Source organism: Anopheles merus, chromosome 2L (genome assembly GCF_017562075.2).
Source record: "Anopheles merus strain MAF chromosome 2L, AmerM5.1, whole genome shotgun sequence".
In the NCBI taxonomy this organism is placed as follows: Eukaryota; Metazoa; Arthropoda; class Insecta; order Diptera; family Culicidae; genus Anopheles; species Anopheles merus.
In genome coordinates, this window is record NC_054083.1 from 40,871,938 (window position 1) to 40,887,528 (window position 15,591).

At 45.6% G+C, this 15,591-nt stretch overlaps 2 protein-coding genes and 1 pseudogene across 6 annotated transcripts in view; 1 reads left to right on the forward strand and 2 right to left on the reverse strand.

The window, feature by feature from the left end:
• LOC121592623 overlaps window positions 1-7,463 on the forward strand; it is a 35,062-nt gene extending 27,599 nt beyond the window's left edge. For 3 of the 5 annotated variants that reach the window (XM_041914250.1, XM_041914251.1, XM_041914254.1), the window contains exons 2-4: window positions 4,943-5,791; window positions 5,871-6,513; window positions 6,584-7,463. In XM_041914250.1, coding sequence (XP_041770184.1) covers window positions 4,943-5,791; window positions 5,871-6,513; window positions 6,584-6,609 — 1,518 coding nt within the window. In that variant the 3' untranslated portion in view covers window positions 6,610-7,463. Of the gene's footprint in view, window positions 1-63; window positions 421-2,487; window positions 2,540-4,942; window positions 5,792-5,870; window positions 6,514-6,583 lie in introns of those variants that run through there. The other 2 variants (XM_041914252.1, XM_041914253.1) reach the window with 2 other exon arrangements.
• A 94-nt stretch (window positions 7,464-7,557) lies between these two features.
• Window positions 7,558-9,409, reverse strand: LOC121592624 (nuclear migration protein nudC). Its single transcript, XM_041914255.1, has 5 exons — window positions 9,185-9,409; window positions 8,818-9,101; window positions 8,526-8,706; window positions 8,038-8,432; window positions 7,558-7,944 (listed from the first exon to the last, which is right to left on the reverse strand). The coding sequence occupies exons 1-5, from the start codon at window positions 9,257-9,259 to the stop codon at window positions 7,893-7,895; spliced, it is 987 nt and encodes a 328-aa protein (XP_041770189.1). The 5' UTR covers window positions 9,260-9,409; the 3' UTR covers window positions 7,558-7,892.
• Window positions 9,410-13,520: 4,111 nt separating this feature from the next.
• LOC121592625 lies at window positions 13,521-14,874 on the reverse strand (annotated as a pseudogene).
• Between the last annotated feature and the right edge of the window lie 717 nt (window positions 14,875-15,591).

Genomic DNA, 15,591 nt, shown 5'->3' on the forward strand with positions numbered 1-15,591 from the left:
TTCAAGGATTCCTCCGAATCGATTGATTGGAATTCAGCAAAACATCCTGCAGCAACCGCATACATTCCAACGCCACCACAAGCATTGGTAGCGTTTGTTGAACTCTCTCTCTCGGTTCTTGCTGCCTCATATGACTCATTTGTTTGTCTTACAACACCCGGCATTGAGTGTGCATCCAGCGGAGGAAAATCCACCAGGCCTCGTGGTCGCGAGGATTCATGATTCATCCGGCAGAATGCACAAAACTAGTCCACCGGTACTCCCGCACGGTCAGTCGTTGCCCGTTAGTTCAGTGACCAAGGTGCCAGCCGCAGCCGCGCGTCCAAAATCGCGGTGGCGAAAGATTTAGGCCAGCCGCCAGAACGAACGCGTTGGTGGATATTTTGTCGTCTCAATCTCGACACACCACACCCAAGAAAGGTAAAAGTTTGAAGTCCGAAATTAATACAACGCACTGGTTTTCGTCGGGGATTAGCAAACAGGAGGAAGAACGCGAGAATTCGACAACACTCGCCTCGTCGAAGGATGTGCGGTGGAGTCATCATCACTCTCTGGAGGAGTTGTTGTTGTTCACCCCAACTATGTTGTTTGTTTCTCGTCTCAGCAGGCCGGGGGAGGTTTTGGGTTTAAAAATAACACACACCCAAAGTCGAAGTCACGTAGCGCCAAGGCAATTTAAAGAAGATCCAAGTATTCCTGGGCCACAGCAGCAACAGGTTTTCTCTCTGCCAATGGAACGCATTTACATGTGATTAGGTGCAAAAAAATACATTTCTACACACACGGGGCTTCTTGCTCTTCGGCCGGCGTAGACTTGTCCGGAATTCTTGATGGCCATAAACAAAAAAAAACCATCTGCCGACGATTCCTGGTCGGACAATGCCATCAGCCTCGAAGCATATGAAAATGCTAATCGAATAACCCTCCAGGTTTTTACGGCTTTCCTCTTACGGTACACAGCACAATGCCAGCACACCAGCAGGGCCCAACGTTTGAGAGAAACTACCTTCTCGGCTCGGTGACGTCGAAAAAAAAACAGCCAACCAGCATTGATTGTGGGACCCCGGGAGAACCACAACCTGTTTCCGGGTGTCGTTATGTGTCTTTTCTTTAAAGCTGCGCTTTACGCTCATTCTCTTATCATATTCTTCTTCTTTTTAAAGTGACGTGATTTACTATCAACCATACCAACTCTACGTTGCTGAGGGGGAATCCTTTTTTGCGACGACATCTTCGCCCGGGGGATGCCGTTTTTTTTTTGTTTGGTTCGGTCACTACGTTTTGGGAGGAATGTTCGCGATCGTGTGTTCGCGCTCTTTTCATGATTTTACTACTCGCGCGGATCCGCAAACAATAATAGGATCCGTTCGATGATGTCTTCGGGGGCTCCCTCTTCTTCTGTCTCTCTCTCTCGAGATTCTGCCAAAGGGGCAAGGTCGTACAGCCCGTGGGGCGCTTTGTTGTTTGGCGCGATGACGGAAACCACCGGTCTGAAGATGGTCAACAGTTGCGTGCAAAAAAAGGGAGGGGTGATTATGATACGCATCCGTGATGCTTAATATTGTTTTATCACAACGCACAATAAAATAAATGGACACATGAAAGGTGGCCACTAACACAAGGAAGCGAAATGAAAGGATCGTCGGGCCGCCACTTTTTTTTCAGGATGCGTATCGAGCCCGTTCGATAAAGTGCGGTTCGTGCCGCTTATTCTCCAATCAAGCGAGAATTGACGCCTGCGGCTCTGTATGGAGCTTAGTAATTAAACAGAATTAAGGCTTCATTTTTATGGCATCATTATTAATCGATTGAAGGGAAGCTTCGCTGCACACCGGGTGGTAGAGAGCATTGGCACAGGAAGAATATTCTGTAACAAAAAAAAAAGTATTACCATTATTAATATGTTCCTGTTGCGTTTGACCAGTATATGAGGGTTTTTTAAACGTTGAATTTAAATGTACCACAAAAAAAACCCTACCCTTAACCGTTTATCACACTTTCGATTATCTCTGTTTATGGGCACTGGCTTCAAGAACGCTGTGCGGCATGAAAGCAACAGCATTAACAGCAACTTCCAAATGCTGTTAATAAGCGAAGTGTATCAATCAACAAACAGCCCAACCGCAAAATTAAATGCTCATCTTTAATGCATCAACCACACATAACACCACACTGATTCTATGGCGCGGAGAACACGGGCGGACAATAAAGAGCGCGCTGTCGCCAAACCGTGACACTCTTGAGGCCGTGCTCGAGGTCATTCGATAGCACCGAGGCGCCGCGCAGACAGCGAACCCCCGAGGCCGGGCCGAGAAGTGTGCAATGCAAACCAGACAAGCGACTGACAGAGTATCGCTTGACAGTGGTGGTAGAAGCCTAGCAACGAAAAAAAAACCCGGCCTACTATGTTAACACAACACACGGAAGCGGGATTCATCGAGCGTAACCATATCGCCGTGCTTCTTTTATCGCATTTTCTGCCCAAAAAGAAAAACTCACTGAAAACCGATTCGATCAGCTGTCCTGTCCCAGCGGTGAGGTGAGTTGCCCCCCTGAAAAAGCAGGATGGAATGGAGCAAATATTTAAAACTTATGTTAAAGAACACATGGCACGAGATAATGGACAATGAAGCAACAAAACAACAAAAAAAGGTAGGACGCACTCATCCGGCTCCAAAGGCTTTTAGAGTGGAGTGTTTAAAAAGGAAGGCGACTTTATTGGTGGAACCATTGAGTAAGGATTTAATCATCTAGCGAACAGTTCTGCGGACAGGAATGACAGCGGCGTCCTAAGTGAAGAGTATTGACCCGGTCAGTAACGCTCAGTGCAAGCGCCCACATGTAGCCCGCGTACATACCCCCTTGAATAAATGATCCAATAAATCAGACAAAGCGTAAAGAAAGGAACATCTCGAGAAGCAGAGAGACACAGAGAGCAAACTGAAAAGGGAGATATTCTGCGATCAGACCGCACCCAACAACTAATTACAACGCTCAGGCAATGAACCCGGATTCTGGAGCAGGACCGCCGGGGCATCCGGGTCGAGCTAACCGGATCGAATGCGGCAGCCCAGTTTCCTTTTGGTCAGTTCATCATCATCATCCACCCCTTCTAGAACACGACCCGGTGGTAGAAAAAGTACCACCGAGCACACACTCTTGGTAACTGGTGTCATTCGAGCCGGAGGGGAGATCAAGATACCACCGACTGAACAGAAACTGAAGAAAAGCGCAGCTGGTGGTGGGCGATTCTGCTCTTTATCTGCTGCTGCTGCTGCTGCTGCTGCGTGTCTGTGTGTTTCAGGTTCTCGCGTTTGCTGTGCCGAGGGATGTAGCGATCACACGAACGGTAACAGAAGCAATACAAAACGGATCCACTTTGGACGCACAGCGAAATCTTCCATCCGGAACTCAGCGCTCGGCGAAGAAAAACAGTCCACATCGGCGCGTCCAATGAATCCAATCCATCAAGGTCGTTCATTAGCCACCCGTCTCCGAGCCTCTTCGATGGCAACATAGCTTCCAAAAATAAACTCCAGTAGCAGTAAAGCATTTAACAAGACCGAAAACAGTACCAAAGCGCAATGCCGAAGAATCAATAAGCCACCATTACCATTACCGCACCGACTGGGTGCGGAAGGGCAGCGGAAACGCGGATGGACACCGTTGCTATGACGTCTGTGTCAAGTGCCCCCTCTTCCCATGCTTCCGAACGCGTTCATGGTGTGCTATGATCACCCCGCCATTAACCATGATCGGAAGTGACTTTCTTAGCGCCGTGCAACCAGCAACGTGCTGCTGCAGCGGAAGTACACAATGTACGATGAACACACCACGAACTGAACTGACTTTTGGTCGGTAAATAGTGGGTGAACTAAGACACACACACACACACCCTTACACTTTTCCAGGGGCGCTCCATTCTCTTTAGACGAGTGCCACCCGTTCACTTCTTGTGCGTTCACACACAGCAGCAGGAACACGACGCGGTACGCCGAACGCGGAAGGGGACACACATCAAAGTGTGCGCGCTGTGGCGCAGGAGTGTCAAGTAGAGCAAGATTTCGCTCAAAAGGAAGGAAAACCACCGATCGCAGCGTTCGCGTAGCATTGCGCAATACTCCGCGTGGCTCCCTTGGCGTACGCTGGACAGCAGTATGCGGGATGGGCGAGAAGTTATTACTATGATTGCCACCGATATTGAAAACTGGACAGGAGTGATCTTTCCCAGCAATAGATACCTTGTTTGCCCCCCCCCCCCCAAAACGACCTCAGTTTAAAGCTATTAATTGTTTAATTTATCTTTGACCACGTCGGCGCGAAGAACAAGTGGCGTGATGGCGCATAAGTTACGGCAAAAAACCGCCGAGCCCAAACCGTACCGTAAACATGTCGTCTTTGTGTGGTCGTCCAGCGGGTCATGTCGCAGGCAAGGTGTGTCCGGCCTCCGAAGTGACGATGTTACGCGAGATACAAATGTCTCTTTTTTTTTTGGTTAAGCCGGTTTACCGGACATTTGACTCGATGGGATTTGGCGCGCAGATTGCATGTACCCAGCCCGAGGAAAAGATACACACAGTGTTGCCAGGTAGCGGTGAGTCATGCACAAGCCACCAAACAAATTTCCAATCGGGCGACACGAGTCGTGGTTCAAATGGGCAAGCCCGGGCAAACGGCTACGTGCCGATGTAAGCGTTCGCGGGAGCATTCGTTGGGCTTAGCGCAATAATAATGCCACAGCAGCAGCACGAGACTGTTGGTAAACAGGCAGGGGAAGGTTGTTTGCTTCCGATTGTTGACCATCGCCATCGTGCTGTGCTGTAAATATAGGGATTAGTTATTTTTATTAGCAAAATTCAATTACCACCGTGCTTTAGTATACTCACTCTTTTAAAATTAGCAATTAACAACTCCCTTTTTTCTACTCCACACACACATACAGATGACCAACAGTTGGGAGGCTGCTCGGGCTTCACTAGGCTCCCTCTCTGGTAGCAGTAGTTCGGGCAATTCCAACATTACGCTGCGGCACGAGCCGCATCACCACACGAAACAGAACCAATCGACGATGGCCAAGTACAATGCACCCTCGGGGCCCGTATCGCTCTCCGCCTTGATAGAGGCAGCCGCTCCACCACCACCGACATCGGTACCGCTAGAAGTGGCCAACAACGAGCCGTACGATTACTTCGACACCACCGTCAATGCCAATGCCATCGCGGAACGGACCAACAGCTTGCGGCGGTTGCGAAGGGCCGGCTATGCTAATCGTAGCTTCATGTACCACGGGGAATATCCCCCGATCGCCGGAATGGTAGACGACGGATACGATGACGATACGGGTGGTGGTGGTGGCGGTGGACGTCTTCCATACTACGTTGAGCCGACGTACCGTTCGCTCGAGTACGATCGCCGGCAGCGGCGCCGGCACAGCGTGCATCAGCTGGCCAACTTTAACCCTTCGTCGAAGCTGGACGATCTGAGGCAGCGGTTCGACGAGTACAGCTCATCGGCCGCGGTGCCGAGGGGAGCGTACTACGGCTACTACACGCTCGATCGCCACAAGAGCCGACAGCCTCGACCAATGGGACCGGTAAATCCACCACCGCCACTGGCACCGGCCATCGCGTACGGGAAGGCGTTCTCCTTTGGGCAGAGCGCGGCCCGGTACAGCGGGAGCCGATCGCTCGACCGCGTGCTGGTCGAGGAGGAACGGGCGGACAAGCGCAAGGGACCGAAGCGCGGTTCCCGCTCGTCGCAGGGTTCCACCGATAGTAATAATAGTACACATGTAAGTAATGCTTTGCTTTTAGCTCGTTGCACTCACGCAGTCCGTCTAATGATTGTGCTTTCTCGTTCCCCCTTCCCAGAGTGCATCATCCGGGTCGCTACTGCTGACGGTAGCAAACCTTGAGAACTTTGCCAAAATACATCGTAAAACAACTGCCGGCGGTGGCGGCGGCTCCAAGCTGGACGGTGCCGGCAGCAGCCGAACACTCGAACGATACCTCTCCTCGACGCTCGATCTGGTACCGCACCCGCATCCCGGGACGCTTGGGCGGCGATCGCGCTACAACAGCAACATCCTGCTGCACCATCAAGAGGACGACGACGTTGACGTTCATCATCATCCGGCCGACCATGCGGCGATCGACTATCGCAAGGATGGGCATGCGATCGTACCGATCGATGAGATTTCCATCGACGAGGGCGAAACAGGTGGTGGAAGCGAACGGCAGCTACAGCTTGCCACTGTCGGGGGAGCGGGCGGTGGCGGCGGTGGGCCCAGTCTCGTGTCGCCGTTCCGTTCGCTGAAGGGCGGCAAGGTGGACCCGGACTCGGTGTCCGTTGCCAGCTCGACGCACTTCACGATGGTGAACGGGATCGGTGGACCGCAGCGCGTGATCAAGACCGGGATCTGCTCGAGCGGGGGCCACCAGATCACGGTACTGATCATCACGATGAGCATCATCTTCATGATCGGTATCTGTTCGGCTGTTTTCCTGCTCGAAAGTATGTGTCAGCTTCAAACATTCAAATCATCCATGCTAATTCCTGTTTTTTTCCTCTGCAATATTTACAGTGCGTGCCAGGGAAATGCCAAAATAACGACTTTCGTTTCATCATCATCATTCGTTCGCACCACCAGAAGATACGAGAGAGAGTGAGAGAGAACCGCAGGAAGGAGTTTACGATTTACATTCGAAGTAGATTTAGCAATCAAAAACTGATAGATTAAGCGCTATCGCCCTGCAACAACGCGTTGCCATATGGAGTTAATAAGAGTTATAGTTATAGCGTATACACATAGGAAGAGACTTTTAGCTACTTTTTGCTATCCCCAAGCCCTACTTTTAGACCGATCTATGTGTGACTTACACAGTCATGTTAGCAAGCGACGGACTACTTCCCGATAGAAGCATACTTTTCACACAACTGTTATGCGTAGAGAACGACTTTTTTCACACTTTTCCTACTGCTAGGTCGATAAGAGACATAACAATGTAGCGTTTTTTTATATATCGTGCATGATTTCATGGTGAGGAACGGTATTAAATCACAATCAACTAGAGATCGGCGAACGTCCACGAGAATTGTTGCGATACTCTAGCGTTGTGTTAGACTCGCTTAGGGCATAGTAATTGTAACGATAAAAATGAGTTAGCATGCGCTCTACAACATGCCAAAATGCCAAAAGCCTCTCAAGCAGCAGAACATGTTTTTCCTCTCTACAAGCACTACGATCAACTTTTACCATTTTTAAAGCGTCCTCCTCCAACGTATCTGCCTAAAACTATCCAGTTTCGTGTTTCACTGATTCAGTTCTGTGATATTTATTAAATTATTTAACTTATGTTGAGAGGATAAAGAAATGATTAAGGAAAAAAACATGAAGTTCGCAGTGTTTTGACGTCGCTGGCCCGTACCAGTTGAAATATAAAGAAAGATTGAATATATAAAATTGAAGTAAAATGTGATCTTCACCAATGTGATACAGGATTTCTTTCGATTTTCATTCCACATACACACTCCAGTACAGTTCGGTTAGCAATTGAATTGAACGCTTAAACGATAATGCTCTATTCTCTACGTCAAATGGTGTGTATGCGTGTAAAGTACAATACAGTACAGTGGAAAGCGAACGTAGCCTACAGGAGCTGCGACGCTATCTATCATCACAACAACGCACAAACAGACACGACCGACGCGTCGTAGTGTGGTGGTGAATGGCGATGGCTTATGTAGAGTAAATACAATCGAAGGAAAAACCTCATGCCCGCGCGCCACACGTTGTCATGCACAACCCGATCGATCGTCCGACCCGTTCGGCGCCCTCAATCGGTGGAAAGTGGAAAGCATGAGGAAAGGCAGTACAGAGGACAGCCGCCTACTTAGGTAAATTTACACTTCGAAAAGTCCATCTCGGGATGCTGCTCCATGAACCTGTGCGGACGGAAAGACGGAGGGAAGGAGTTAGCAATCGCTTGCGGACGAAGCGCGGCACTAGCAGCGGTGGAGGAAAAAAAGACAAATTACTTTTTCAGCATGTCCTGCTTCTTCTGCTCGTCACTCGTCGGCAGACCCATCTCCTTTTGCCGCTGGTCGTACATCATCTTCTCGACCATGCTGCGCGTGGAACCGTCCAGATCGGACAGCTTGGACGATTCCGGGTTGATTTTGCGCGTATTGATCGGCGGGTCGGTCGTCACCAGCCGGTCCCACCAGTTCATCTGGTTGATCTTTTCCACCGTCACCACGACCGCGTTCTTCTCAAGATGCCACAGCGAGTCCTCGATTTTGATCTCGCTGCACAGCTCCCCATCAATGATGGCCGGGTGGCCCTTCAGGCCTACCTTCAGGTGCTTGCGCTGGATATTCACAACGACATCTTTCGCCTTGAGCGTAAACTTTACATCGAACGGTACGCGCAACTATTTGCATCGGGAAAAGGGACCGGACATTATGTACAAGTTTTCACGGTGTCTCACATACATTAATTAAGAAATACACTCTCTTTTACATACCTCGAGTTCCTGCAGCGTCTGTGTCCAGCTGTATTTGTCCAGATCGCACCCATTGCCACGGTTTGGTTTTAGCTTACCTTCATCACCCGGCTCTACATCCTCCGTATCACTTCCGGCCTTGTTTTCTTTGCTCTCCTCGGCTGGCACAACCTTTTCTACCACCGGTTCAGCTTCCTTTTGTCTGTGACAAAGCAGACAGAGAAAAGCTTGTGCTTAGCATTCCTTTCATTATGCCCCATCGTCACCATAGCAACCCCCGTTTTTTTCCAACCAACACACGGAGATAACCTACTTTTTAGCATCCAGCTCCTTCTGCAGCTGTTCCGCTTCCTCCTCGGTCAGCTCGGTGATGGTGGCCGATTTGCTTTGTTCCTCCTCCTCCCGCTTCTTGCGCAGCACCTCCTGCCTTCGTCGCTCTTCGGCCTCGCGCTGCTCGCGCTTTTTCCTCGCCACCTCCTGCGCTTTGGCCGCCTCCTGGCGGAAAATCTGCAGCACCAGCTTCTCCCACTCACCCTCCTCTCCGCCCACGAAAAAGTCAGTCTTTCTGTTGAGGAACCCGGCGAATGTGGCCAACATCTGTGCGCCCGAGTGAGCAAGGAAATATTTGTTAGGTTAGGTTCGTTGAGCGGAGGACGTGCATGATTTTGCTTCTACTTTACCTCCGGAACACCGCCGGAATGTTGTTCGGCCATCGCAAACAATACAGAGTCGAATTTTCCTTCCGCTTCCGCCATTGTGGGTGGCTACTTTGTTGTGCAAACTGTGGTGTCACACCAGTGGAAATCGGTTGCAATATGTACAATCTCACGCTCACGGCACTTCGGCTAACAGCGGCAGCGCTGAAACGTAAATAAATAAGTTTTCTTGTTTGGGCCGTTGCCGCCGCACTTCTTGACAGCGCTAGAATATTCGAGAAAATGTGGCCAATTTTGACCGCAGTGTCATCATCCCAGTGTGCAAGTTCAAATTGGAGTAGTCGCGTGGATGACGGCACATGATCGAGGGAAAGATTTGCTTTCATGAGTTAGTTTTTTGTGCTTGAAGAAATATATTGTTGCAAATATGAAATTAAAAGAGACAACAATACCGAAAAAAGCGCATAATACAGGGTTTACCAAGTCACTTTGCGATGTGAGCTGCACAATTCATCCTACTTGAAACGTATTTCTATTCTGATCTGCTACTTCATTTCGCCCGGAATAATTTTCTATTCCGACGCATTCTTTTTCATCACCTTATATGCAGTTTTTTCACAGGGGATATTAGCCGAAACCGTCCGCGATGTGTATATTTTTTTTCTACATTTAATTTAAGCGTTTTTAAATGCTCTTTGTGTGAACAATCATATTGTTTTACAAAGAATAATAGTTTATCTTTGTTCTGTTGCATCATTCGAGCCGAAACATGGATTATTCATTAAGTTATTAGAAATTAAACCTGAAAAGCTTTGATGAAACATGTGGGCGCTAGGTTTTAAAAATCCCGTAACGCTATATAGTTCAATAAAATGATGTGATGGTGGATGGAAAATGTTGAGCCAGTATTATATTAGTGTTTGCAGTGTGGATGATCGGCTATTTTAAAACTAAATTAAATATATTATTTATTGAAAGTGAAATATCTCTGGCAATTTTGTTATGTTTTCATTTTTTCGGATGGGATCTGGCCGTCTGATTGGTTTATACTGCCACATTGGCGATCTTCGTACAACATTTTGTATGAAATATGCTCTGTTAGATACTCGATCCTTAATCATAAACGGACCACATGACAGGAACCAGCGCGAGGAAGAGTTACAGGGTTTCTAGAGTTATTTTTTATTATTTTTTTTTTTTTTAGATTCGTTCCTTGAATTGTTGATAATTTCCCTCAGGTTTTTGTTTCGTTTTCGCTATTAACCGGTTTAATCCTAGACAAATAAACATAAATAATTTAAAGAATTGGAAGAAACGATCAATCAATTATATGAGGCATGCAGAATAATTTAGAAAGCATGAAATAACTCATCTGAAATAATTTAAAAAAAAAATAAAAGAGCCCTGCAATAGAAAAGCGAAGCGGCAAACTATTGAAAGAACATTTCAAAGAAAACACGTTGGTTTCGAAGCTTCGCAACAAGGAACGCTGTGAGATTGATAATAATTATCCATTTTAGAGGGTTTTGTATTAAAGTTTGCTGTGTAAAATCGCTTAAAAGGTATGTAAGTGATATGCTTTAATAATAGAATATGAATCGATATGAACTTTTCCATTAAAATGTGATTTTGATACATTTCAGTATAGATATGGCAGATTCCAATGTTCCGGGAGTAGATGTCCCGAATGAGACTAATAGCCGAGACAATTCTACAGATGGCAACAATCCTGATGAAGTGAATGTTCCTGGCACTTCTCGACTCAATCGCAAACATAAAACTACCAGCAATGAGGATCGTGAGCGCATCATTGCTGCAAACGAGAATGGTTATTCCACAACTTTGATAGCAGAGATGTTATCTATAAATAGATCAACCGTCTACAGTATTTTAAAAAAATACTGGAAAACAGGTGAAATTGAAGCCCAAAGACGAGGTGGTGTCAAACAGAAAAAACTTACAAATGCTGCCGTAATCCACATACAGTCCTGGATTGACGAAGATTGCTCGATCTCGCTTAAAAAGCTGAAGAGTAAAGTGTTAGAACGCCATGGCATTGAAGTAAGCACATCAACGATCGCACGTGCGATCAAAGGATTTAATTACTCTTTTAAAAGAGTAAAGCTTCTTCCCGCACGGCGTAATAATAGCAATACCGTTGCAGAACGGAAAGAGTACGCTTTATCGTATAATCGATGTACCCAGCGCCTTCCACAAGCCTCAATAATTTTTATTGACGAAGTTGGATTTAATGTTAGTATGAGAACGATGATGGGCAGATCGGAGGTTGGAACAGCAGCAACCAAAGTTGTTCCTCAACTACGATCAAGGAACATTTCGATTGTATGTGCGATGAATCGCACTGGAATCTTACACTACATTAGTCGGAACAGAGCGATAAATCAGGAAGTGTTTGTCGATTTCATAAGACAATTAAAAGAAAACCTTAACGGGGATAACATCGGACATCCTCCCTTACTGATCATGGACAACGTGGCATTTCATAAATGCACTGCTGTTCGAGAAGCAATTATCGAGGAAGGGTGCGAAGTCAAATATCTTCCTCCCTACTCACCCTTCCTCAATCCCATTGAAAACCTTTTTAGCAAGTGGAAGACCATCGTTAAGAGAGCGAACCCACAAAACGAAGGTGAACTGATGACTGCGATACAACAAGGTGCATCGTTAATCACGTCACAAGATTGTGACGGCTACTTCTGTAATATGTACCGTTACATAGAGAAGTGCGTTTTAGGCGAAGAAATCACCGATTGAGATTTATTTAAGGTTTATTTGAACTCTTTGTTATAGTTTAGAATTTAAGATAGAGGTTTTTTTTTTGTCAAAAAAGAGCTTGGCTCTTTTCATTTCTGTTTTATATTTGTAATCATGAATTAATTTAAAAATATTTACATTTAAGTTGAACTTTTACCTTTATTACAACGTGCAGTGCATTCTAGAAGTTTAACTTTTTAATATTCTATTAGCTTTCACACAGAACCTTACATTAGTTAAAGACTATGTTCCTTTTTGAAGTGTGATTTGAATTACGGTAACGAATCGTGAAAAACCCCGAAGATTAATATTACTTTAACTGCAGTGATTGAATTATTGTGATCGATTGTGATCGAACCAGCAATTTAAAGTGAGAATAAACATAATTTTTGAAATTTAGTTTTTGTATGTTTGTTTTCTTTGATATTTTTAAACTATGAAGAGATCGAAAAATAATAAATAGATAAGGTATTATGAACCTATTTACGAGGAATGCAACCACTCTGTGCGTGTTCGAGCGATACCTTCTCTGATCAAACTTTTCGGTGTGTTCAAGCATGGACTGAGGTGGCTAGCAGGATACGATGTCTGGGGTATATTATGAGTACCGGACTCATGCCCCACCAAGGTGTTCGACAGCGATCGCCAGTTCGGCACTAGTGATGGGTAAATTCAACAAAAATCCGGAATCGCTTCCGAATGACTCCGCCAAAATTGGAAGCGGTTCCGGAAGGTAGGTGAAAAACTCCGACCTCGGAGCCGTCCGGAGCCGTCGGAGCCGTCGGAGCCGTTGGAGCCGTCGGAGCCGTTGGAGCCGTTGGAGCCGTCGGAGCCGTCGGAGCCGTCGGAGCCGTCCGGAGCCGTTAGTCGGCAGCTGGAGCCAGTTGGAGCCGTCGTAGCAGTTGGAGCCGACGGAGCCGGTTGGAGCCGTTGGGGCCGTCGAAACCAACGGAGCCAGTTGGAGCCAGTTGGAGCCAGTTGGAGCCGTCGGAGTAGTTGTGATAGTCGGAAGCATTCTGAAGCGCATTAATTTCCCGATATTAGTGATGATTTATTTAAAAAACAGCTTACGAGTAAAAAAGAGTCTTCTTCATTTATTGATATGAAGTTTTTTTTGTGTGTTTTTTTGTTTCAAAAATAAAGCCAAAAATAATTGTTCGCTCCGTATATATATAGGAAAAAAAATGAATCAAATTAGGAGGTTAAGGAGCAATAGAACTATGACGGGAGGTGGGTTTGATAAAATACGAGACAACGAGGCAGACGAGTGTAATTATGGCAGTTTTGCACGGTTGTTTACTTCGACTAACGTGTATGGTTTAGGCCGCACTTGTTTTTTACCGAATAACATGATGGCACATGGACAGGACAAAGAATATAACTATCAATCATCTGTCCATCTTTTATGAAAATAAAGATCAATAATAGTTTGATTCATAGTTTTTCCCTATATATATATACGGAGCAAACAATTGTTTTTGACTTTATTGTTTAAAAAAATACAAAAAAACATCAGAGCAATAAATGAAGAAGACTCTTTTTTTACGCGTAAGCTGTTTTTTACAATGAAATCATCGCTGATATCGGGAAATTAAATCGCTTCAGAAGACTTCCGACTATTACAACGACTCCTACGGCTCGAACTGGCTCCGTTGGCTCCGACGGCTCCGGACGGCTCCAACGGCCTCAACGATTCCGGACAGCTCCAACGGCTCCAACGGCTTCAACGGCTCCGACGGCTCCGGACGGCTCCGGGCGGAATCGACGGTTTGAATTTTTCGAAATCGGAGCCGGAGTAGCAATGCTCGGAAGCGATTCCGAGCCGTGGGTGCGATTCCGGTTACCCATCACTATTCGGCACGAGGAGCAGGAGAGCACAGCAAGCTCGATGACTGGATCAGGCGAAGCAAGACCTGTCTAAGATCTTTGATTAATATTGATTAGACCGAGGATCGTATGTGCTAGAACAACATTCACTGTCGGGCGCACCTAGAGGATTAATTAGTAATATACGTTTTAATTTCGACATATTTATCATATGCATGACAATTTAGTATAGCACTTCATTTCTTAATACTTACATTATGCATTTGTCCCATTGACCAGCAAACCTTGTTAAATCAAGCTAAAACCATCACTTTCTTTATTTTATTTAGGAGGAACGGTCCGAAAAGGGCGTATTGCTTAATTTTTCTTAATTTTTTAAAATTATTTTTCCCCCTTTACAACACCCATTTATTTTTACAGCTCTTCCAGCACCTTCTTGTAGACGGTTCCTGCTCGTCCACCTCTACCAAGCTGAGCTGTGTGACACGAAGCTGTCCTGGCAAGCGGCACGCAACGAATCCCAAATTGAGTACGGTTCCACCTCGAGTGCGTTCATGCGACGCTTGTGCACTTTCGTGCGGAAATGAGCCTGCAGTTCATGATCGTTGATGTAGTAGGCAGCACAGTGGATGCAGTAAAACTGTCCGAAACTCGGCTTGTCGAGATCGACCTCCTTTCAGCAGCTTTTCCGGGTCGTTCTTCGATTTTGTTCAAATCCTTGCGCCGATTCCATAGCCGCCACCGACGGCGCAGATGTGTGTCTCCACTGTTAATTTTTTTCCTTGTGTACGGCATTTTGATGGGTAAATGGTACCAGCAAACTTTACTTTTATTTGTCGGATTTTGTTTTCCTCCGAGCTGGACTGAAAAGGAAAACGATCTGAACCATCACTTTCTTGATGATACAGCAAAATAAACCGTTGATGATAGACTAAATGATTATGCATAGCCATTCGCTGAATGTTACTTCAGTTTAGGAAGTTGTTCCCAGCGTCCTTTCATCATTTTGTTACCTTTATAAAACGTGTAATATTACTGCAGATAGCTAATTTGTATGAAACTGTTTTCAACACCGATGTTATGTTGTTTGTTTTGGAATTTCCCGCTGGTTCCTGTCATGTGGTCCGTTTATGATTAAGGATCGAGTATCTAACAGAGCATATTTCATACAAAATGTTGTACGAAGATCGCCAATGTGGCAGTATAAACCAATCAGACGGCCAGATCCCATCCGAAAAAATGAAAACATAACAAAATTGCCAGAGATATTTCACTTTCAATAAATAATATATTTAATTTAGTTTTAAAATAGCCGATCATCCACACTGCAAACACTAATATAATACTGGCTCAACATTTTCCATCCACCATCACATCATTTTATTGAACTATATAGCGTTACGGGATTTTTAAAACCTAGCGCCCACATGTTTCATCAAAGCTTTTCAGGTTTAATTTCTAATAACTTAATGAATAATCCATGTTTCGGCTCGAATGATGCAACAGAACAAAGATAAACTATTATTCTTTGTAAAACAATATGATTGTTCACACAAAGAGCATTTAAAAACGCTTAAATTAAATGTAGAAAAAAATATACACATCGCGGACGGTTTCGGCTAATATCCCCTGTGAAAAAACTGCATATAAGGTGATGAAAAAGAATGCGTCGGAATAGAAAATTATTCCGGGCGAAATGAAGTAGCAGATCAGAATAGAAATACGTTTCAAGTAGGATGAATTGTGCAGCTCACATCGCAAAGTGACTTGGTAAACCCTGTATCTCAAATAAATAATTAATTCGACAACGAATGATTGGCATTTCCCCG